General features: G+C 42.9%; 2 protein-coding genes across 5 annotated transcripts in view; one reads left to right on the forward strand and one right to left on the reverse strand.

Moving 5' to 3' along the window:
* ASTN1 (astrotactin 1) overlaps nt 1-16,374 on the reverse strand; it is a 300,822-nt gene extending 284,448 nt beyond the window's left edge. For 2 of the 4 annotated variants that reach the window (XM_072733093.1, XM_026001245.2), the window contains exon 1: nt 15,574-16,299. In XM_072733093.1, the coding sequence (XP_072589194.1) occupies nt 15,574-15,856 (283 nt within the window). In that variant the 5' untranslated portion in view covers nt 15,857-16,299. Of the gene's footprint in view, nt 1-15,573 lie in introns of all 4 variants that reach the window. The other 2 variants (XM_026001246.2, XM_072733094.1) reach the window with 2 other exon arrangements.
* Nucleotides 16,375-22,045: 5,671 nt separating this feature from the next.
* BRINP2 (BMP/retinoic acid inducible neural specific 2) overlaps nt 22,046-23,754 on the forward strand; it is a 123,427-nt gene continuing 121,718 nt past the window's right edge. Inside the window, exon 1 of the mRNA XM_026001244.2 lies at nt 22,046-22,881. The gene's annotated coding sequence lies outside the window, so the exon portion shown is untranslated. The remainder of the gene's footprint in view (nt 22,882-23,754) is intronic.

Below are 23,754 nucleotides of genomic sequence, written 5' to 3' on the forward strand. Positions count from 1 at the left end.
GAAAACCTAATGTATCCAGTATCTTGCCCTTTAAGAATAGGTGTTTTGACCAAGGTCTGCATAGTTAAAGAAATGTGCTTGGGAAAGGCAGGAGATGAGACAGAAAAAAACAGAGGACCAGTACCAAGAGTAAAGACAAGGAGGTGCAGAAGGTGATAGAGCTTATGATGTGTACTTCCAAAAAGGAAGTGTCTTCTGGAAGGAGAGTAGAACTGTATGGGTCTAGAAGGATGGTTCTTAATTTTTTTGAAGTCCCTGTGACAGAGACTACTCTTTTCCCAAAAAACCTAACTTCTCTTTCTTTCTCTTTTTTTTTAAAGATTTATTTATTTGAGAGAGAGAAAGAAAGAGCATGTGAACAGGGGGAGGAGAAGAGGGAGAGGGAGACAAAGAATCCTCAAGCAGACTTGACTGAGAGCAGAGCCTGACATGAGGCTCTATCCCAGGACTCTGAGATCATGACCTGAGCCAAAACCAAGAGTCAGATGCTTAACTGACTGTGCCACCCAGTCACTCCATATTCCCTTTTTCTTTCTGACTAGAATTTAAGTTGAGCACATGGCCACTCAGCTAAGACTGAAGAGCATCATTTCCCTGGACTTAGGACAAAGTTCTCATCATGGACATGAGAGTAGATGAGATATGGGCAATGTTGTGTCACTTGCTTAAATGAAAAGAATATCGTCACCCTGTACTTCTGCCCTTCTCCTTCCTGTAAGCAGAAATATATTCTGGTCAATCTGCTTGTCCAGGCAGGAGAGGAGGATGACTTGGGGGAGGAGGGGGCAGCAGAGCAGCAAGATGGAAGGGCCTTGGGTTTCTAAAGAAGTGCATGGAGCTGCTCTTCCAGACTGAACCCCTCCCCTTGGAACTGTCATCTGAAAGAGAATAAACTTTTCTTCTTTAAGCTATTTTTAAAGGTCTCATTGTTCCAGAAGATAAACCTCTTTCCTACTTACAGTACCCCTTTAAAAATCTGATTAAGCTATGCACTCTCCTTCCAGGAAATTGCACTTACACACAAATTTTATACTTAATGGACTTGGGAGCCCATTCATGATGCTGATGCTAAGAACACTTGGTATGAAAGCATCAGTAAAGAAAAGAGAGAATGACCACCCCTCCTATATGCTTAGAGAACATTCTGAGAAAGTATTCAGAGGACACTTCTCAATAAATTTGTCCACCTTTTGCCATTGTACCCATTCAGGTCATATTCTGATTAGTACTAGACTGGGGAAAAAAAAAAACATCCAGAGGACACTGGGTAACACAGGAGAGGGGATATAGGAAAGAGAATGAGGTCCAGGCACAGGATAAGATTATAATGGGGAAAAGTGAGTGAATTTTAACTTCCAAATTTTGAGGGGAAAGTAGATATACAAGGAAAACAAGCCAATCTGAAGCCATCAATCAGGGCCACTAGATGTGCCCAAACTTGTCCTATATACCTCCAGATGATGCTATATGTATACAAGTGTTATTGGGGATGCTGCCTTCTGGAGCTATGTAGTGTGGCACATTCACTGAAAGTATTCCCTCACTACTGAGAGTTATAAAAGCCACCTAGAAACTGGCAACAGTGAAAGAGTCTCATTGGGCATTTCTATGTTTATATCCCTAGCTTCATGCCCCCTTTAATAAAGGCTGTCAACTTTTGACATAGGTCCCAAAGATGGTGCTTATATATTTCTATACTGCATTTCCTCTCACACATTTTGGTTTATAGATCATTTCAATGCTATATAAATTGCTCTTGAGCAAACAAAAAAAAAATCTTAAAACTTATTCTGTAAAGTAAATGTAAAACTGATACCAAATTCTGACAAAGATTATACATACAGAGAAGGAAAATCTGAGGCTAACTTTACATAGGAACACTGTGTCGCAAAATATCCTTAATAAAATAATAGCAAACAGAATCCAGAAACACATTAAAGGAATAACTCTCAAAAAAAAAAAAAAAAAAAAAAAAAAAAGGAATAACTCTCACTCTTTACCAAGTGAGGGTTGTTTCAGGAATGCAAGGATAGTTTAATAGTAGAAAATCCACTTATATAATTTATCCTTTTAATAAATCTAAGCAGAGGGGCACCTGGGTAGTTCAGGGGTTGAGCATCTGCCTTTGGCTTGGGTCATGATCCCAGGGTCTTGGGACCAAGTGCCACTTTGGGCTCCCTGAGGGGATCCTACTTCTCCCTCTGCCTCTGTCCCTCTCTCTGTCTCTTATGAATAAATAAATAAAATCTTAAAAAAAAATCTAAGAAGAAAAATCACATGATTATAGATACTAAAAATTTTTCAGTATTTAAAAAAAATTCATTCTTGATGATGTGGCCTGAGTGGCTTAGTCACTTAAGTGTTGGACTCTTGGTTTTAGCTCGAGTCATGATCTCAGGGTCGGGAGATTGAGCCCCATATGGGGCTCCATGCTCTACACAGAGTCTGCTTGAAACTCTTTCTCCATCCCTATCCCTCTCCCTTTGCTCCTCCCCTGTTCATGTGCTCACTCTCTCTCTAGAATAAATAAACAAAATCTTAAAAAAAAATAATTCTTGATAAAGAAAGAAACACTCAAAGGAAGGGAACTGAATGGGAAAAATTAGAGAGGGTGACAAACCATGAGAGACTCCTAACTCTGGGAAACAAACAAAGGGTTGCAGAAGGGGAGGTGGGGGTATTGGGGTAACTAGGTGACAGGCAATGAAGAGGGCATTTGATGGGATGAGCACTGGGTATTGTACTATATGTTGGCAAATTGAATTTAAATTTTAAAAAATGTAAAAAAAAAGGAAACAATTATTCCTTAACATGATACGGTTTATCAATATTAACACAAAGCAATTATAATGGCAAGACAATAGTGTTGCTACCATTAGAGTCAAGAAAAGACAAGAAATCACATTATATTTTTGACGTCATACTGTAGTTACTACCAGTGTAATAAGACAAGAAAATAAAATCAAAGAAATAAAAATTTGAGGGCAGCCCCGGTGGCGCAGCGGTTTGGTGCCGCCTGCAGCCTGGGGTGTGATCCTGGAGACCCGGGATCGAGTCCCACATCGGGCTCCCTACATGGAGCCTGCTTCTCCCTCTGCCTGTGTCTCTGCCTCTCTCTCTCTCTCTGTCTGTGAATAAATAATAAAATCTTTAAAAACTAAAAATAAAAATAAAAATTTGAGGAGACAATATAAATGATCAATATTTGCCTAAGATATGTATGCATAATTAAAATATCCATAAGAACCAACTGAAACATAACAATAACTAAAGAATTTATTTAGGTAGTGGCAGCTGAAAATTAACACATCAATATCAATATCTTTGATATACACAAACTGCAATCATTTAGGATATATATACATACATATAAAATATATACTATATATGCTACATATGTGTATATATAATACACCTTTTACAAAAGTACAGAATCACAAAATACCTGGAAGTAAATCCAGCGAGAAATGCACAAGAACTTTATGAGAAAGAAGAAACATTAAAGCTAAAGGGTAGACTAGAAGCCTAAATAAACACAAACACACCAAGTTCTTTTTTTTTTTTTTTAAGATTTTATTTATTTATTCATGAGAGACACAGAGAGAGGCAGAGACACAGGCAGAGGGAGAAGTAGGCTCCCTGCAGGGAGCCCGATGTGGGACTCTATCTTGGGACTTCAGGATCACACCCTGAGCTGAAGTCAGAGGCTCACCTGGGAAGCCACCCAGGCATCCCAACATACTAAGTTATTAAGTAGAAAAACTCGACATCATAAGGATTTAATTCTCCCTAAGTTATTTAAAAATTTTAACAAGGTTTTAAACAAAAACATCTAGCTTTTGTTATTTTGTTCTGGTTTTCTTTTTTCTTTCTTTCTTTTTAAGAAATGGACAAGCTTCTTTGAAAGTTTATCTGAAAAAAATGGCTAGGAGAACCTTGAAAAAGAACAGTAGCAGACGGTGACTAGTCCTATCAAATATTAAAACTTAATACTACAACATAGAGTTGAGCTTCAATAATTAAAGCAATGTGGATAGACAGATGACTATATATAGTACTAGAACAGAAGTTTAGATAGATCTAAATGTATTAAGGAATTCAGTATGTGATAAACTTAACACCTTTAATCAAAAGGGAAATCAAAAACTATTTAATAAATGGCACGGAGACATTTGAGTAACCATCTGGAGAGCTAAAGTTGGTACTTCCTCCAGTACATCTGGATGAAGTTTTATCTCATAGACTATGCCAAAATCTTCAAAATATATCAAATATTTAAATGCAAAGAATGAAACCATTAGACTATAAGAAGAAAAAATGATTAATCCTTTTATAATCTTAAAGTGAGGAAGAATTTTCCAACTGAGACTTAAAGTATGGAAGCCAAAAATAAGTACTAACTTTCAGGAAATTCCAACGCTTTTGGAAAACCAATCAATTACACAGAAACCTGGGTAAAATCAAGAGAAATATAGTAATCTGGGGGGAAATTTTATTTTTATTTGTAACTCCTATTACAGTGAAAGAGATAATCTCCTTAGTATTTAAAGTGCTTCTGAAAATATGAAATAACAATGAGATATCACCTTACACTTAGCTAGCCGACAAATATGAGAACCCTGGATGAAGTGTTGATGGGGTATGAGGATATAGTGACCCTCAAATACTACTGATGAGCATGCACATTGGTAGAGCCATTTGGAGCACAATTTGACAGTATTAGTCAAATTAAATATATGTAACCTTTATGAAGTAGCAGTTCTACTCCTTATATATACCAGAGAAATTTTAACAATAGTCCCCAAGGAAATATACACAAAGATGATTATTGCAGCATTGTTTATAGTGATGAGGAGCTGGAGATGACCTGGTAACCATCATTGAAAGGACTGGTAAATGTGGTGGATGCTAATCATGGAGTCCTCTTTAGCAATCAGAATCAATAGGCTATACCTGTAATACCCAATAAACCTTTCTGCAATGATGATGGAAACGTTCTACATATGTACTATTCAATATGGTAGTCACCAGCCACATGAGGTTACTTAAATGCGAATTAGTTAAATTTTTTTAAAAAGTAAAAAATTCAGCTCCTCAGTTACACTAGCTACATTTCAAGTGCTGAAGAGCCACATGTGCCTAGGGACTATCACACTGCATAAGGCAGAGGCAGAGCATTGTCATCATTACAGAAAACTCAGGAAGTGTTGAGCTCTATCCATACCTAGTAACATGAGTAGGTCTTAAAAATATAGTGCTGATTGAAAAGAAGAATCAATATGTTACATTTTATATTCTATTTATATTCTATTTTATATTTATCATATTTATATTATATTTACTTATATTTTATATTTATATTATATTTTATATTAACATCACTAGTTAGGTTAAAAATACATGAACACAAAACTCTTCATTTTTTGCAGGAACACATACCATCCCAAAAAAGATAAATATTAGGAAAATTAGAGTGTCTGTCTATGGGAAAGGGTGGGTGGGAGCTGGGAGTAGTAGTAAAGAGATACAGCCAAATACATGAACCATTGGAAGGAGGCAGGTTTTCATAGGCCTATGACAAAATGTATTGTGCATTGAGAGTACGATTAACTCAAACCTCTGCACTGAAATTACATAAATAAAACAAGAGAGCACATAAAAACCCATATGCTAATATTTATAGCATAATTGCCAAAACTTGAAAGTAATCAAATGTTCTTCAGCAGGTGAATGAATAAACAAACTGTGGTATATTCATACAATGGAATATTATTCAGTAATAAAAAAAAAAAAGAACTATCAAGCCAGGGGGAGCGGGGAGAGAAACAGAGACAGAGACAGAGACAGAGACAGAGGGGTGGATGAATCTTGAATGCCTAACGCTGGGTGAAAAGAGGCAAGTCTGAAAAGGGTACATACTGTAGGATTCTAATAATATAACATTCTAAAAAATGTAGAATTACAGCAACAGTAAAAATCTGTGGCTGCCAGAGTTTGGATGTAATGAGGGGAGGGTGAAATGAGGGAAGTGGCTGGATATTTTTTTTTTAAGATTTTATTTATTTATTCATGAAAGACACAAAGAGAGAGAGGCAGAGACACAGGCAGAGAGAGAAGCAGGCTCCATGCAGGGAGCCCGACATGGGACTCCATCCCAGGGCTCCAGGATCACACCCTGGGCTGAACCCCTAAGCCACCGGGGCTGCCTGGCTGGAGATTTTTAGGGCAGTAAAACCATTGTGTGATGCTATAATTGTAGGTATTTGACACTATGCATTTCATTTGTTAAAAACCCATAGGGGGAAAAAAAAACAAAAACATAGAACTTTAGAGCACAAAGAGCCAATTGAAGCTAGGTGATCCTAAGATGGAACACAGAGTGAGACAAAATACTAATTGTATCAAAAATGTCTGAAACAACTTCACTGGAGATTGGAGGACTAAATAACTTTGGTTGGTCTTTTAAGACTAAAGATAAAAGATGCTGTATGTAAGAATTATCCTCTAATTAATCAAGTTTTCCCCCACTGGCGTATGGATAAACAATTCTGATACTGTTATAGATGCATAGTGGAATTGGACAACTAAATAAATGGACGGAAGATAGGGAGAACCAGATTTCTCACTGCTGGAAATAGGATGAACAAAGGGAGGAGGCTAGAATGATCCATGGCTTAGATACTGGATTAGATCATGATAATTAGATAATGGATTACAGCCAGATACATTAGCATGAACTCATGCCTAGCTTAATAAGATACAGATGGTTACTTATAGAAATATTTATAAGATGTGTGTACATGTGAGTTAGTATACACACATGTATTTCCTTGCTCTGCCAGCGCAGAGAGGCTAGAAGCAACAACACCCCAGTATAAATAAATATACACAGTGCCTAGATCTTGGTTTCTAATATCATTCTTCAGTGAAAAGAATCAGGGCTAACTGGAAAAAGCTGATTCTAGAACTCTGGGGGCGCGGTGGGTAGGCAATATACAAAATAAGCTGGAGCAGAAAGTGGCAGAAAGTAACAAAACGTTCAAAACCAAAACCAAAACAAACACCCACACTGATGAGAGTATGTCAAAGGGACACAGAAGCCAACTCAAAGAGCTTCCCCATTAGCCAAAGCTGGAACAATTTCAGCAATAAAATCAATAAAGTAGTATTGGATTATAACTCAAAGTATAAAGCAAGTATTTGTGAGTCCCTATGATATAAATAAATGATTAAATACATGCATTAATGAGAGATACAAGAGACAACTGTCTCATGTACAATAATTCAAACTAATTTACGTACTCAGCTTTCTAAATGGTGGACCAGAGCTCACCATCCCTTTAGAATAGACTACACATAGTGTCTTCCTTCCAAGAGAACAGCAGGGAAAGGGAAAAAGAGAGTAACTTACAGTAGAAAAATCTGACAATTTCTACTTCAGCCAGGTGGTCAAAGTCAATAGTTACAATGTTAAAAGTCATATTGACAGAATGTACCCTTGACAAGTGATGAAAATGGCTTCCTCCCCCAAACACAAAGCCCCAGTCTCATCACAAGGAAAATACAAAAAACCCAGTTGAGGGATATCCTGCAAAATACCTGATCAATACTCCTCCAAATTGTTAAGGTCATCAAAAACAAATCTGAGAAAACTGCCACAGTCAAGAGCAGTCTAAGGAGACTTGATGTCTCAATGTAATGTGGTAATAAGTAAGGTAGGATCTTGGAAAAGAGAAAAAGATATTGTGTAAAAACTAAGGAAAACTAAAGAAATCTAAATAAAGGATGGACCTTAGTTAATAGTAGTAGATCAATGTTAGTTAATTGTAATAAATTATATATGTAACAAATTGTAATAAATGTATCATACCAACATAAGATGTTACTAACAGGAGAAAATGGGTGTGGGGTATGAGAACTCTGTACTTTCTTTAGTTTTTCTGTAAACCTAAAACTGTTATAAGAAATTAAAGTTTTTTTTTTAAAAAGAGGAAGAAAAACAAAAATGAAATACCACCAGGATGTCTGAAGCCCTTTTTTTCCCCCCTCTTCCTTTTCATTATCTTCCCTTTCCACCAGAGGTAACACCCATCCTTTATTTTGTGTTCCTTTGTTTTTCATAAAAATTTACATCTTTATATATCTTCAAACGTGTTATTTTGAATTTTATATAAATGAAACCACGTTGTATGTATTTTTCAGCTAGTTACTTATTTTCACTTAACATGTGTCCGTGTTCCTACATGTGGCTCTAAATCATCTATTCTTCTGGCCGGATAACATTCCATTGGATGACTGTAACACCTCCTATACTTCTAGCCTCCTGTTGATGGACATTGGGTTGTTTCCAGGTTTTGCCATGACTAATATCACTACTACAAATATCCACGTGTGTTGTGAAAATTAATGACAGAAAATCTCCCTAAAGTGAAGCAGGGAGGCTGGAAGGGGGAGCCCTACCACTCACTGTCAATCACAGGGAGAAGTGTCAATTACAAACTCCAACAGAAGAATCATCCAGAGGAAAGAATGATCAAGTCCTAGCAGGAAGATGTACATTGAATCTTCTCCAAGAAGCCAACTAGCCTTGCAACTCAACTGATGACAAATTATTATCACCCTGAATTCTTGCTTTTTTCCATTGGACTTTCATTCAAACAACCTCCCTCAACTTCTTCCTTCTTCTCCATAGAATAACATTTCTCTCTTTTGTTTGTTAGACTTGCCCATGGTTTTGCCACCACTTGCACATCCTCAAATGCAGTTCTATGCCACTCCCAAATAAACACTTTTTTGCTGATAAAATAACTTTCATTTTTAAGGTTAACAACATATACATATAAAAATTCCTGTGTGATAAATACCTAAACATGGAATCGCTAGGTCATGAGGCATGCATGTTATCAACTTTACTGTGTAATATCAAACTATTTTATAAAGGTTGTCACATATCAATTTAGATTACCATCAGCAACAATTTAATTTGTACAAATTTTGTTCCTTGGAAACCCAGGAATCAACAGAGGCACTTCATTTGTTTCTTCAAAGTTTTAAATTGTATGTGATTAAAATACAAAATAATAACTACTACATATTTACAATAAAAATTAAAAAATGAGGATAGATGCCAAATTGTGGTACATTAGAAATTACCATAGGCTTTACCATGTCCTGAGGGATTAACTTTCTCAAAATAGAGCTTTTTCTACCATCTGTGTGCATATATTTGAACTTGGTGTAAAAGTGGAGAAATAAAGACCCAGCATGTTCCTGCTGAAAGGATGCCAAGTTCTGTATCCATAAACTGGCCTTAATCTGAGAAACTACTAGCCTTTTGGGTTTCATCATATCCCTAAAAAAACCATCACAAATACAAATATATGAAATGTGTTATATACACTTTTTTCTGTAAAAAAGATCTCAATCTTTACTCCACAAAGAAAAATAAAGAAATTAAGCTTGTATTTTATTTTTCCTTCAAAAATTCCAATGACTTGAATTCAAACCTATCAGTATATCTAGAAGAGCATTTGAAGTGTTGTAAATTTCATCACTCTTGCATTCAAAATGCCTTTGATGTAAAAAATCTACATTTCTGTAGACAAACAGTAAATAATAAACCTCTCAATACTATAAATTAGTGCATTCTGCTACTGTGAGTTATAAGTGTAGAAGACCCTACTTTAAGATTGCTACCATTCATCCTCCCGTGTCTTGGATGGGTTGCCGCTCCATACAAATCTGTTTACTGTTAATCTAAGCAGCTCACTGTAGCAGAGAGTAGGAAGGAAAAGAAATAAATTTTAAAGTTTCTTCTCAAATGGGGAGATGGAGAGACATATTAAAAAACATTAGGGCTATTTCCCATTAGGCAAAAGCTCACCTTTTGCAGAAAGGTAGAAAAATTATGCCCAGTTTTACATTGGAAGCCAATTAAAAAGTTGAGAAACTGCTATTCAAGCAACTCCACTGGGCTCTGACAGTGGATTGTAAGCACAGGACTACTTAATACAAAAGGTGGTGGCCTTGGACAAGGAGCTAAAACCACAGCATCTTCTGGATCTTATGGATGGCTTCACTCAACAGTGGAACCTTCTTCTGGGATTCCCAGTTTGCATTTCGGTGAGGTCTTTCTAAGAAGAGCACTGGACATGTATCTTCATCCTCAGGTACCCCCACATTGTTCATCAAGATGGTGGGTGCCATAACACACCAAGGAACATGGCTACAGAAATCTGAACACTATAAGAATTCCCCAATTCTGTTTAGGTAAGAACACCTACTCAGGCAAATGTTTCTTTTTCTTTTTTTTTTTTTTTAAGATTTTATTTATTTATTAATGAGAGATACAGAGAGAGAGAGCGGCAGAGACATAGGCAGAGGGAGAAACAGGCTCCATGCAAGGAGTCCAACATGGGACTCGATCCCGGGTCTCCAGGATCATGCCCTGGGCTGAAGGTGGCGCTAAACCACTGAGCCACCGGGGCTGCCCCAGGCAAATGTTTCTTTTTTTTTTTTTTTTTTTTTAATTTTTATTTATTTATTTATGATAGGCACACAGTGAGAGAGAGAGAGAGAGACAGAGACACAGGCAGAGGGAGAAGCAGGCTCCATGCACCGGGAGCCCGATGTGGGACTTGATCCCGCGTCTCCAGGATCGCGCCCTGGGCCAAAGGCAGGCGCTAAACCACTGCGCCACCGAGGGATCCCTGGGCAAATGTTTCTTGATGAAGTTCACTCTTCTCATTAAGCCTTGCCTGGGAAATCACTCAATGGGCAAGGCTATTCAAAAGACATTTATGTAGAAATCATAAAAGATTCTTCTGTACAAGCTAGGTTACTATACTTTCCCTATTCTAACCATTGTCAGGGCTTCTTTTAGCCAACCATGAAAAAGAGCAGATTTTTAAAAATGTTAAGGCACGAAATAGTAACTAACAGAAAGGTTTAAATGCTATATTGACTTGAGTTCGAGTGATGGATCCATCAATTGTTAGCTATGTGACCATGAACAAGTTATTTAACCTCTCTGATCCTTACTTTTCTCCACTGTTGGAATAAGTGGAAAGCCAGGAATTGACACCAGATCAGTCTTCAAAGCCTATTCTTTTAATCACCACACTGGACTGCTCTAGACAGTTTAAAAACAGCACCTTGCAGGTAGGAACTCACTACATCTTTGCAGGCTGATTGATTTACCTTCGGGAGTACCTTCTTCAATCAAGAGCCATGATGGTTAAAACTAAACACCAAGGCTCAAGAGAAACCGCTTTCTTCACTAAGTTTTACACATGCACAAGCTCAATAGTTGGATTTGAAACAGAGGAGCAGCCCTTTCAAATAGTAGTGAGTCTGATTAATCTGTTCACAGCACAGGAAACCACACTTCAGTGCAGAAGCTACCTTTCAGGTTAACCAATTGTGTCAACATCAAATATGCCTCCAAAGCAAGAATGTCTACTGTTTTGAAAGCTGAGATACAAAGGTTTTGTTGAGATAGGATGTTTCCATTGGCGAATTAGGAAGCTTTTATATGTTCCTGGGATGGTAGTAGGCCTTTTAAGGAAAATTCCAAAGAGAAATAAACATTGCTAAGAGAGTAGTTCAGAATAGGTTGGGGAAGACACTGAAGAAGCAGAGCCCATGAACTTCCGTTTCAATTCCCACCATGAACTTTTGAGGTCATCAATTGTAACTTGTCAACTGCAGCTTTACCAGCTCCTAGAACATATCTTTCTACTTTGGACTGAAATCCAATGTAACACCTGTTAGCTAAATAGCCAATTCTGTAGTCTCCAGTTTAACTCGACCAGCTCTAATCATAATTCTTTCCGAACAAGTTCTGTTACCTTGTGGGTTTTGCTTTTATTGACCTGTACACTCTGCTTGCAATTTGAGCAGATTTTCTTTTTCCATCGACTCTGTGTCTCCTGGATTGCAATCACTAAGACCCCCCCCCCCCCAAAAAAATACCTATGGTTGCATTTATAGCCTCTTCTTTTTGGTCCACAGGTCTACGAATTTAAATATCTTAAACTAAAAATTGCCATTAATTTGGGATATTGTAGAGTTCTACAACACTTCTGAAAGCAGGTTTGGATTACCTGGCTTAGAGTTGTCAGATAAATACCATAAAGAAAAGGGAAAGATGACAACCTAGAGATGGCAGCCCTCTAAAAACATTTAAATTTAAAACATTTAAAAATTACATGTAGCCAAACAAAACACAACTGAAAGTTACATGTGGCCATTGCCAAACAATTTGCAAACTCACTGAAAACAGGAGATATCCCCACCCCCTTCACTGCCCTGCAGGGTTATCCACCAAGCAAAATCCACAGCACTGATGGCTGAGGTAGTTTCTGGAAATCAGGCTCCACGGCTTTCTTTGTCAAGTCAGCCCTCCACTGCCTGGCTTCTAAGTGGAGAACCATGCTCTACTCTACAGAGCCAGGCACTGTCCTGACCACTCTCCAACCATAGGCCAATCTCTGTACTGCATCATACACACACCATCCCATACTCACTCTCACCACCACTGACTGCTTATCTTTGGTGCATGCCTTCAAATGACTTCACCTTCCCTTTATCAAGCCAAATTGAATCCATCTTTAATTTCATTCATTTGTGTTTTGATTTTTTAAATCCATTCGAAGAACACAGGAGTGGGATTAACTTCTACGCCTTGGGAGGATAGGGAAGGCTTACTAGAGAGGTGATGTGTACAGGATATAGAAGGAAGACTAGAAGGCTGCCAAGTGGAGAAGGGGAAAGGAGCATTCTAGGTGGAGGAAACAGCATGTGCAAAGTCTTGAAAAACATCCTGAAAGGCTACGGCAGGCTTGCAGGGATATGAGGCTGGAGAAGTTGGCTGTAGTCAGAAGGATAAGGTACCTGTTTGCTTCACTGAAGTAAGAGGACTTGATCCTGGAGACAAAAGGAAACCAAAGGACCTGATTTGGGTCAAGGTCCCTAGTGAAGCCCACGTTATCCATGGAGTCTGCTCTCACCATATGCAACTAGTTCCTTCCTCAGTATTCCTACACCCCTTACCATCCCTACCACACACTCAAGGGTTACTACTTACAATTCTTCCAAGTATTTCAGTCTGTGTTTCCATGGACTAGAGAAAACCCAAGGGCAGGGGCCTTTGTTTTTTTTTTAACTTCTCTATCCTAATGGTACCTACGAGTGCTGAGCAAGTCAATGATCAATAATTTCCCAGGAGTGGTAGGTTCATATTCCTCCAAGGGATGGCTTCAGCCAACTAAGCTCCAGAGGTAAGAGTAAGGAAAGCTCTAAACCAAAGTCACTACAGCCTTTACTACTGGCCATGAGTGACAGAAACCAAGACCACAGAACTTAACTTGGAGAGCAACTATATACACTTGGGTTGACCCTCCATGAACTTGGACTATCCCTTTCTGCCTAGTTCTGCTTCCTCACCCAAGCTGATAGTGACTCCTATTCCCCCTGGAAATACTGGGTCAGAAGAGACAGGCAACAGTACATCTCTTCTTCTGAACATGCTCCCATTGACTGGGGGGTGGTGGTGGCAAGGACACAATCAATGCATTTAGGAAATGCACCCGGCCCTGAAGTGAGAGTGTGTCTGTTCCTGTATGTAAATGCCAAGTTGCAGGAGGTTACCATAGCAACTCCAGCAGGGTGCTGCAGTGGGCAGCTTTGCACAGAGGTGCAGAAACCCCATTCTTTAACATCTGGTCTTTTGCTGTGCACACTGGATCCTAGCAGGCACATCACAGCTTTAGGCCCTGGCTTTGGGAGTCTGAGAAAAAGGAGGTGGGATTTTGAAGACCTGCTAGTCCAATTTCCCTTTCTTCATGCACTACACACAGCCCTCCTTGTGCACAGTAAACACTGCATGTAAAACCCAAAACAGGCTCTTTATAAACACATAATTCCCTATACTCATTCTTGTAAATTATGATGAACAGATTGTACTTGCACATCAGCATGACTTCCACACAAAATTTACATCCACTGAATAACCCAGCAATTGCACATTTTAATGAGCAGCATATCCACAGTGTCCCCATTCCCAGCCAGCCCCCAGTTTTTATTATGTTATTGGTCTGTTTTTAATGCAAAAATAAGTAATGCCATCAAGAGTGTAGGCTGGACTTAACACGGCCAACTAAGCTGCACTCCAGGAACCGAATACCAACTTTTCAAAGGACCAAGGAATTGAAATTGCTTGTTCGTAGGGATTGGAGAGTAGGGGTTTACTCACCCACTTCTTAATGTTTTCAACGTGAAGAAATGTCTTGTGGATAAAGGGAGATGTTAGAGGACCTTCCACATGTGGTTCTAACCTATGGATGGCCATCAGGAAGCCATGTTCCTACAGAGTGAACTCCAGCTGGCAGGACATTCAATAGGTACAATAGCCTCCTCAACAGTTTCATGGTTTCTCAGTTTGGGGATCTAGAGAGTACCTCTGAATTGGGTCACCTTTGAATTCTCTTGTGGTCAACATAAGGATGATTTAAAGCATCACTAAAGAAATAGACTGCATGGTGGGCATGCACAGCAGGGAGACGGAGACATCTGGGGGTGGGGGGAAGTGAGGGAAATTCTGGTGAACCAAGTCAAAGGAAGCTGTGCTGCTCTGCAAGAGGCTGGAGCAGGACCACAGTATGTTTGCAGCCTGGTAGTGACACAGAGAGGCAGATTAGAAGTGATGTAGAGGTTCCAGGACCTGAGGGAGTTTTGTGGCCTAAGAAAATTAATATAGGGGTACTGAGAGAGAAATGTAAACAAAGGAAGGAAGGAAGGGGGAGCCTCTTCCCCCAGGGAGATAACTGTGTGCAGGAATGCCTATGCCTGCCTATGGTGGCGTTGGGGACAGAGATACCAACATCGACACACTACAGTTGGGTGATTTCTTTATCTAAGGAACTGTGATGGGACCTGGGCATGTGGAGGTGTCTGGATGAGGACATTGTTGCATGCAGGCGGGAAGGTGGGACTGGCCAGGGTGGACAGCAGGGGTAGAGAAAACTTGAGTGCAGTGCAGGAAGGCCCGAGAGAGTGTCAGTAACCTGGTGACAGATAAAAGAGCCCCCTCGGAGAGTGCCCGCTACAGATCCAGCCGGTGCAGTGTGGCCTGCACACACCGGCCGCGGGGAGGGCGGGGTGGATACCTGTTTAGGCCCCCGGGAAACGCCGTGGGACTGGGTGTCCAGGGGGTGTGAGGCATGTGGCCAGGGAGTGGGGAGGGGAGCTCGTGGGAGTCGCTCTGTCAATGTGCTCCCGAAGGCAAGCGGGGAGGTCAAGGCCCCGGAACGGTTTCGGAGCGGCTTCTGCAACCCGCCCCTGTGAGGGAGGGCGGCTGCGAGCTGGAAGGCCCAGCGTCCACGGCGGATCTGGGCAGAAGTCGGGGGCGGCCGGGCGCCGGCCGGCAGGTGGGTGCGCAGGGCGGGCCGGGCGCGGGGCGGGTCCGGGGAGGTCGGAGTGGGGGAGGGGAGGCCGGCGGCGAGTGGGTGTGTGGAGCCCGCCGGGGAGGGGGTGGGGGGCCGCCGGGCCGCCTCGACCTCCCCCGGGACTCACCCAGCACGAAGTAGGGCAGCTCCGTGTTTTCCAGGTCGTCCACCACGACCATTTCTCCCGGGAAGTCGTTGCGCACCGAGAAGAGGAGCTTGGGCTCGGAGGCCGAGGGGCTGTGCATGATGCTCAGGTCGTTCTCGCGCAGGAAGGGCAGCGCCGACACCGTGATGCTCTTGAGCTTGCACTCCAGCTCCTTGGACGCGTCCACGTCGCCGGCGGCCGTGGCCAGCACCGCTGCCGGCGCCCAGCAGCAGGCGATCAGGGCGCACAGCCCGGCTAAAGCCATCTTGAGCCCCGGCCGCCTTCCTCCGGCGCCGCGAAGGTGGGGGAGGCGGCGAGCGGGCGGGAGCGAGCGAGCGCGGGAGGCGGGGGAGGCTGCGGAGGGACGTGGAGCCCGGAGAGCCCCGCTCCGCGGAGCCAGACGCCGCGCGCACGGCGCGGGGCTTGCGCGGTGCTTCCCGGAGCGCCCGCGGTCTTTGTTCCTCGCAGCTGCTCGGCTGGGGAAGGGAAGGGAAGGGGGGGAAGGAGGAGAGAAGGGAAGGAAGGACGTCGGAGGAGAGAGGAAGGGAGCTGAGGATTCTAGGGAATCAGGTCAGCCCCCAGCAGGCTGCCGGCGCTGCCGCCTTTCTCCTCCTTCGCCTCCCCTGGCCCGAGCACGCTCTTGGCTGGGAACTACCTGCACAGCATTTTTTGAAAAATTAGTCTTTGCAATGCAAGATCTTCCCCCACGCATCACCATCCAGATGGCTTGGGAAGGGCACACAGGCACACACACCTTAAAAGGCGCTTCCTGAGAGCAGGTGCGGGGGGGGGGGGGTCCTCTCTAGATGCAAATGAGCCCCCTCTCCCCCGGATATTTTGTGGATTGGGTGACCCCATTCTTGCCATTTTTTTACCCACTAATTTTGCATTCGTGTGTTGGAGAAACGGGTGCGGAGAAAAATGGATGTATATATATTTTTACGCAGCACTAACTTTGCAGAAATATTTAGAGGAAATATGTGGCTTCTAGATACAGTTAGCTCAAGAGGTAGTTGTGAACAACAAAACAAAGGCAATGCACTGTGCACAGTGAAGCAGGAGGTCAGAAGTTTTATTGGCAACTTTTTTCAGTTCTTTGTTTCATTTCTGTGACAAATGTTATCTATGATAACCAATATAAAGTTAATTTAAAAAAAAAAGTAGAACCAGCTAAAAGAAATCTAGAGCCTTTAGTCATAGAGAATCCCGTCAATATAACAGAGCTGGAAGAAAATGGGGGGGGGGGGACAACCTGAAGTGTCTAAGCACCGCTAACAAATTGGAAATAAATGAAAGAGTATCCTTGAATGTGGGCCAAGTCAGTACCAGCCCCATCAGAAGTAGAACACATAGATAACAAAAATAACCCCATATAAATTTTATTTCCACTAGTGCTGGGCAGTGTTGCCTCAACAAAAGGATGACAATATGCAATAAACCATGGTAGAAAAGTGGTTTGTGTGTGCTGGAATCTGATGTTTTACTGAACTTTCTCTCCCGTGATAACCAATAACTTATTTTAAAAGTTTGCCTTCCAACATCATTTATTCAATGCTGATTTAAATACTAGGTGCTGTAAGTCTCATATAGGTAGTTGCTACTCTCTAGGAATTTAGTGCACCACACTTTCCAAGGAGGACTTTCCATTTTAGAAACCATTTCATTCTCATGGTATCTGGTGTTAATTTACAGGTATATATGTCCTTTAAAGGGAAAGTCCATATATTGCCATGTATTTCACAAGGTTACTCAAGTCCATGGATGAGAATAGAGAAGATGAGCCGTATTTAAGGGCTGAAAGACCTGTTAAATATGAAAATAAGAACAAAAATGCTTCATTACAAGTTGTGTTTTGAAACTGCTGTACCTGAGAACTAATCCAGAGGTAGATTACACACCTCCTGCAAAAAAGATTTATTAGCTGATGACCTTCCTAAAATTCATTCTTATTTTCGTTTCTCCCTTAGGAGGTACCGAGGGAGAGAAAGACCCCAGGAAATCTTTTTTTTCCTACTCTCCCTAGCTTAAAAAGCAGTATTAAACTTAGTTATGCAGAGTTTACCATTGAAAGATTAGAGTAGATGCCAGGAAAGCACACTTAATCGTAGAATGCAAGAAATGGCACGTGACTCACCAGATCATCTATTAGTCCAATCTTTCAGATGGATTTAACAGATGATGAAATTAAGTCCAATGAAATAGTGAGGTGATTTACCCAAGATCAATCTGCTAAGAAGGGGTAGAGCTAAGACTGCAAATAAGACTTCTTTGCCTAATGGCCTTTCCACTCCACAGACTACCTTTAGGTGCATCCATGGATTATCCTCAGACTTTATGGATCACATTCATTCATCCAGTAAACATTTGGTTACCTACCATATGCCGGGCATTAGGTCAGGCATGGACAGGAAAAATACTCCTGCTTTTGAGTAGCGTATAATCTGCAATTATTTTGAAATCTTTGATCTTCTAAAGTGGTGAGTCATTTTAGAAAACCCAAGCAAACCATTTGGGGTTGATATTCCAATAAATCAATATCTAGTATTCTTTACCTATCTGTAGTCATCTTTGCATGCTTTCCTATACACATTTACAAGGAAAAAAAGAATAGATTTAATGGTCACTGAAAAATGTATATTGAATTGGAAATAGTTGAAAGTTGTTGTCTCAAGTCTTTATAGACCTCTTTCTCTATGGGAACGTCAGACAAAAGAACTGTACAAATAAAAAGACGTCACATATTGCCAGGGCACAGGAGTCCTGTAAACATAGATACAATGTCTCATGGCCTCCTCTCAGGGAATTAAATACCTAGAGAGGAGGGAAAGGGGCAGCCTGGGTGGCTCAGCAGTTTAGTGTTGCCTTTAGCCCAGGGCATGATCCTGGAGACCCTGGATCGAGTCCCACATTGGGCTCTCTGCATGGAGCCTGCTTCTCCCTCTGCCTGTGTCTCTGCCTCTCTCTCTGTGTGTGTCTCTCTCTGTGTGTCTCTCATGAATAAATAAATAAAATATTTTTTAAAAAGGAAGAAGAGGGAAAGGTTGAAGTTCACAGAAGCTAGAGCATCTGTACTGTGTGATGTTTTGCATTTAAATGGAACTGGGATAAATTTGTATGCATCCCAACCATTACCTTTGGTATAGGCAACCTGATGCAGTGAAACAACAGGTTTGGGTTCAAGTCTCAACTCTTTAATTGGCTTATTTGGAAATGAGATTTTAAAAAATATTTATTTATTCATGAGAGACACTTAGAGAGAGGCAGAGACACAGACAGAGGGAGAAGCAGGCTCCATGCAGGGAACCCAATGCGGGACTCCATCCCAGGACTCCGGGATCATGACCTGAGCCAAAGGCATGCACTCAACCGCCAAGCCAACCAGGCTTCCCTGGAAATGAGATTAGAGAATTTTTTATTTTAATTTTTTTTTTTTTTCGAGAGAGAGCTTGCACTTGGAGGGGCAATGGGAGAAGAGGGAGGGAGAATCTTAAGCAGGCTCTACACACAGAGTGGAGCCCCACGTGGGGCTCAATATCAGGACTCTCAGATCATGACCTGGGCCAAAATCAAGAGTCAGACACTCAGCTCACTGAGCTACCCAGACACCCTGAGATTAGGCCATTCTTATCTTCAGTATCCTCATCAGTGAAATGGAGTCTGTGATCTCTGCCCACCCCATGGGCCACAGATAGGTGCTAGTACTTACATTCACTGAGATGCTGTCGAATGGCAGGTTCTGTTATCTCTAATCTATCCCCTCTCCTCTGACAACACAGATACACATTCCAATCAAATTCAAGCCCATTTCCCATTTCCAGTCCTCCCATGCCCTTCTGTCCACGTGGAATGCATTGATCTGTGTTTTCCAGGTTGTCCCATTGCCACAGACCAGTCTCCAACCTCATCTACATGGTGGGTCCCTCTATCACATCCTTGTCTTATAGCCCCCCTCACAGAGCACTTATATACACGCACACTCCACTTTGCACTCCAAGGGCCACCTCTTAACACTATGTCTTGCATTTGAGATTCTTTTTTTTTTTAATTTTTATTTATTTATGATAGTCACACACACACAGAGAGAGAGAGAGAGGCAGAGGCATAGGCAGAGGGAGAAGCAGGCTCCATGCACCGGGAGCCTGACGTGGGATTCGATCCAGGGTCTCCAGGATCACGCCCTGGGCCAAAGGCAGGCGCCAAACCGCTGCGCCACCCAGGGATCCCTGCCTTTGAGATTCTTAATTTGTAGAATAGAAATGATTATACATACTTTTTAGAGTACTTGTGAGAAGAAAGTGAGACTATGTATGGAAAAGATTGGACATATTTTAGGCATTGGTTTTGGGTTCAGTAGTGATAGCCTTTGACATTATCCCTTTATTCAATTATTTCAGATAGGAAGTAGGCTTCAGAATCTCCTTCGTGAGATTGCCTCCCTTGTAGTAGCCAAAAGCAAATTAAGTAATTTAAACTCCTTGGTGTATACCAAGGATAAATACTGCATGTGTTCACCAAAAGAAATATGTAAGAATGTTCATAGCAGGTTTACTTTGAATAGACCAAAAAAATCCAAAAATGCATCACTAGGAAAATCTATAAATGATTTGTAGTCACACAATGGAATACTACATAGCAATAAAAAAACATGCAGCCACATGGATGAACCTCACAGACAGACATAATGATAAGCAAAAGAAAACAGACACAAAAGTGTGTTTATGCTCAGCTTCTATTTATGCAATTCAAGAACAGGTAACATTAATCTTTGATGATGGAAGTCAGAATAGCAGCTATCTCTGGAGAGTAGGGAATTTGGACTGAGAAAAGCAGATGAGCTTCTGGGGAGCTGGAAATGATGTGGACAGTGGTTACATGGAGGCATATACAGGCAAAAATTCATCAAACTATACACTTGTGGAATTTTTCATGTATATTATACCTCATTAATTTTTTTTTAACATGGCTGAGAACTCCATACCTACAGTATGGAGAAGGAAGGTCAAATCTGCATAATAAGATACAGAGGAGGTGAAAGTGATGGATGGGTGGGGCTAAGGGTGTGTATGTGAGAAGTGGTTCTAATTTTTTCTCATTCATTCAGAACATCTGGCTCCTTCATGCTTTTTTAGCTAATCTTGATACATACTACTTGGGTATTCATTAAACTTCTGCTTTCTTTTATTTTTTCCAGGTTTTCTTTTCTTTCCTTTTTTTTTTTTTTTTTTTTTACAAAATAATAATTTTTTATTTTGCTCTCCATTCAAGAAAGCTAAATCAAAACACTGCTCTCCTTTTCTATGTATTTCTTCTCCCCATATTTTCTCCCACCACACAACTGGGTGTGAACTCCCCAAATTCCTTTGCCAGCTCCAGTGCCTAGCTCTTCTGTTGAATTGGATTTTTCTTCAACTATTACTCTCCGGTGCTCTTGCCCAAATTGAGTGTAGTATGTTAGTTAGCTGGACGCAATTCAGCTGTGCAACCTCATTAGGACATCAAGAATATATTCCACACTCTTTGATGCAAAGTTAATAATTTTTTTCCTTACTCTTTCCCCCTCTACACACCCCCCAATTCACAGGCTCAGCAACAGCATCTGCTTCACAGAAACAAGGCTGGTCCTGTTCTGATTTCTCTAGTCTTCCCTTAAAAACCAAACGGAGAGCACCAGTCCTCTTCCTGACACACACCAAAGCAAAAAGAGACACACAGAAAGACAGCACCAAAGGCAAAACAATTCCCTTTTTTGGAAGCAGGACATTTTTTCCCTTTAATCTCTCCCCAGAAACCCGAAGTTCTCTGTGCGTTTGTCTTCCCAATCCTGGTTTTGGGGACAGAACGTTTCTTGATTTAGCTGATCAGAGTCTCTCTCTCTCTCTCTTTCTCTCTTCTTACTGAGTCCCTGCTATCTTTTTCCTCCCCCTCCTGTATCTCTGGGGTGTGTGTGCGTGTGTGTGTGTGTGTGTGTGCACGCGCGCGCGCACTGTGAGGTAAGTATTCCTCACTTGGGGGCTCATTTCTAATTAAGCAATTCGAGACCAAGAGGCTAAAATGCACAAAACAACCGAATAAAACCTCAAATTAGAAGGAAAATGGCTCAAATGGGTCCCTATCTCGGGGAGTTCTAGTTAAGCAAGCAAGCAAAATGGTCTGGGACAAACGATTATTGTAACTCGGGAAGATTAGAAGAAAATGTAATTAGCTCCCAGCTTCCCCCTGTTCATCAGCCTGCTCACCCCCTCCAAGTCCCCAGCGGTGGATTTATGCCCGGCTCCGTAAGCCACACCAGAAAGTCCCTGCTGCAAAGCCGGGAGGGTTAACCGAGCCGGTACCCCAGCCTGCCCGCGAGCCCAGGGAGACAGCCGGGGGGACCCGGGCCCGCCCCTGCCCAGCCGCCCCGCCAATGGGCGCCCGCGGGGAGTGTGGCGCTGCGCCCCATTGGCCGCCAACCTACGTGCATAAGAAAGAAAGAGAGAGGCTGGCAGGGCAGCATTGTTATCCTAAGACGCTCGTCCGGTGTCTGAGTCTGCAGGTGACACTGCTTAGGTGCGGAGCGCCGAGTCGGAGCGGGGACGCGCCGGGCTGCAGCGCTGGGACGGGATCCGCCTGCCTCGGAAGCTGCTGGCGGCTGCTCCGGCCGCGCCTCCGCTGAGCTCCGAGGTTCCCGGTGGCACCTGCCCGGGGACGTGCACCTGCCGGGCGCTGCGAGCTCGGGGGCAGGTCTGCAGGCGGCCGCGCGAGCAGCGAAGCCGGAGGAGCTGTCCTCGCCCAAGTGCCAGGCAGTAATTTGGGAGAGAGACAGAGGGAGGGAGGGCGGGAGGGCGGGTGAGTCTCTGGAGTTGGAAGGAAAGCAGGATCTTGGGTTTCTCTTCCGCGGAGGGACGGGGGACTCCCCCGCCGGGGCTTTGCACTTTCCTCCCGTGTCTCCCGCGTGCGCCCGGCCTGGCGCCGAGGCCCCACTTGGAGCATGCTTTGGGGGACGGGGCCCCTCGCGGCTCCGCGGGAAGGCAGCAGGCAAGTGGTCTAGCGGCGGCGGCGGCGGCGGCGGCAGCGAAGCCCGGAGCGAGAGAATTTGAAAAGAGACATCCGCTCCCTCTCACCGGCTGAGGGGGAGGCATTCGCGTTCCCCCAAATGGGAAAGAGCCACAAGAAACCATGAAGTAAAAACTTTGGAAAGCTGCCACTGGAGATGTTGCACAAAAACCTGGAATGTTGTAGGAGTCTCCTCCCAGTCGGTGGAGGTTTGGGGAGCAGCTGATACGGCAAGGAGGGCTCTTGCAAGGATTCAAGGTAACGGGGCAGGGTTGGGGTGAGATTTCCCTCTCCCGCTCTCGCCGTCCTTTGGGGTGTCCCTTGGGAAGGGGCTCATTGCGCCCCCCCCCCCCGCCCCTCCCAACCCTCCTGCTCAGGTGCCTGGCAGTTGCAGGCAGAGGGAAATGAGCCCACCTCTTAGCTCCTGTCTTGTGGAGCTGAGCAGGGGACTTTGGGGTTTGGCTGGCGAGAGATCCCCTGTTACTGCCTGCCGGGGTTGCATGGTTGTCACACGGCTTGGGCACTCTGCCTGGCCTATATATTGCTTTTGCCTGGTGTAAGTCCTCAAAGTTAGTGCAACTCCCATTAGCTTCAGAAAAATCCAATCGGGCTGGGTAATTGCAGAAGATGAGGAGGACTTCTGTCTGCTTGGGCGGCTGCTGGCCGGAACTGGAGGCGCTTTGCTCTGTTTGGGAAGGGCCCCAAAGAGCTGAGGGTGTGATACAGGATACATTCCTATTTACGTGTCCATAGAGCTGCGTTCGCATGCTCCTGGAGCTCCGTGGCATCTCTGTAGAGGCCTGTCTCTTTCTCCCAGGCATATGCAGCCAAGAAAAAAATTTCTGGAGAGTGGACCCTGTAGGTTGCAAATAGGCTCCCCAGGGTGATTGGCCCCATTGATTGAGTTGAGCTTGGCAGCATGCTGGAGACACTGGGGAGAACCGGGCTGTGCTGGAAGGAGGGGCATGCTGAGATCCTACAGCAATCCCTCTCCCTGGTTCTGTGATCATCTGGGTCCACAGTCTGATGCTGCCTATGGGGTGTGTGTGTGTGTGTATGTGTGTATGTGTGTGCCTGTGCTCACAGCTGTATGCAGGAAGCAGGCTGCCTACCAAGGGACCATGCAGGTGC

Source organism: Vulpes vulpes, chromosome 13 (assembly GCF_048418805.1).
Source record: "Vulpes vulpes isolate BD-2025 chromosome 13, VulVul3, whole genome shotgun sequence".
NCBI lineage: Eukaryota > Metazoa > Chordata > Mammalia > Carnivora > Canidae > Vulpes > Vulpes vulpes.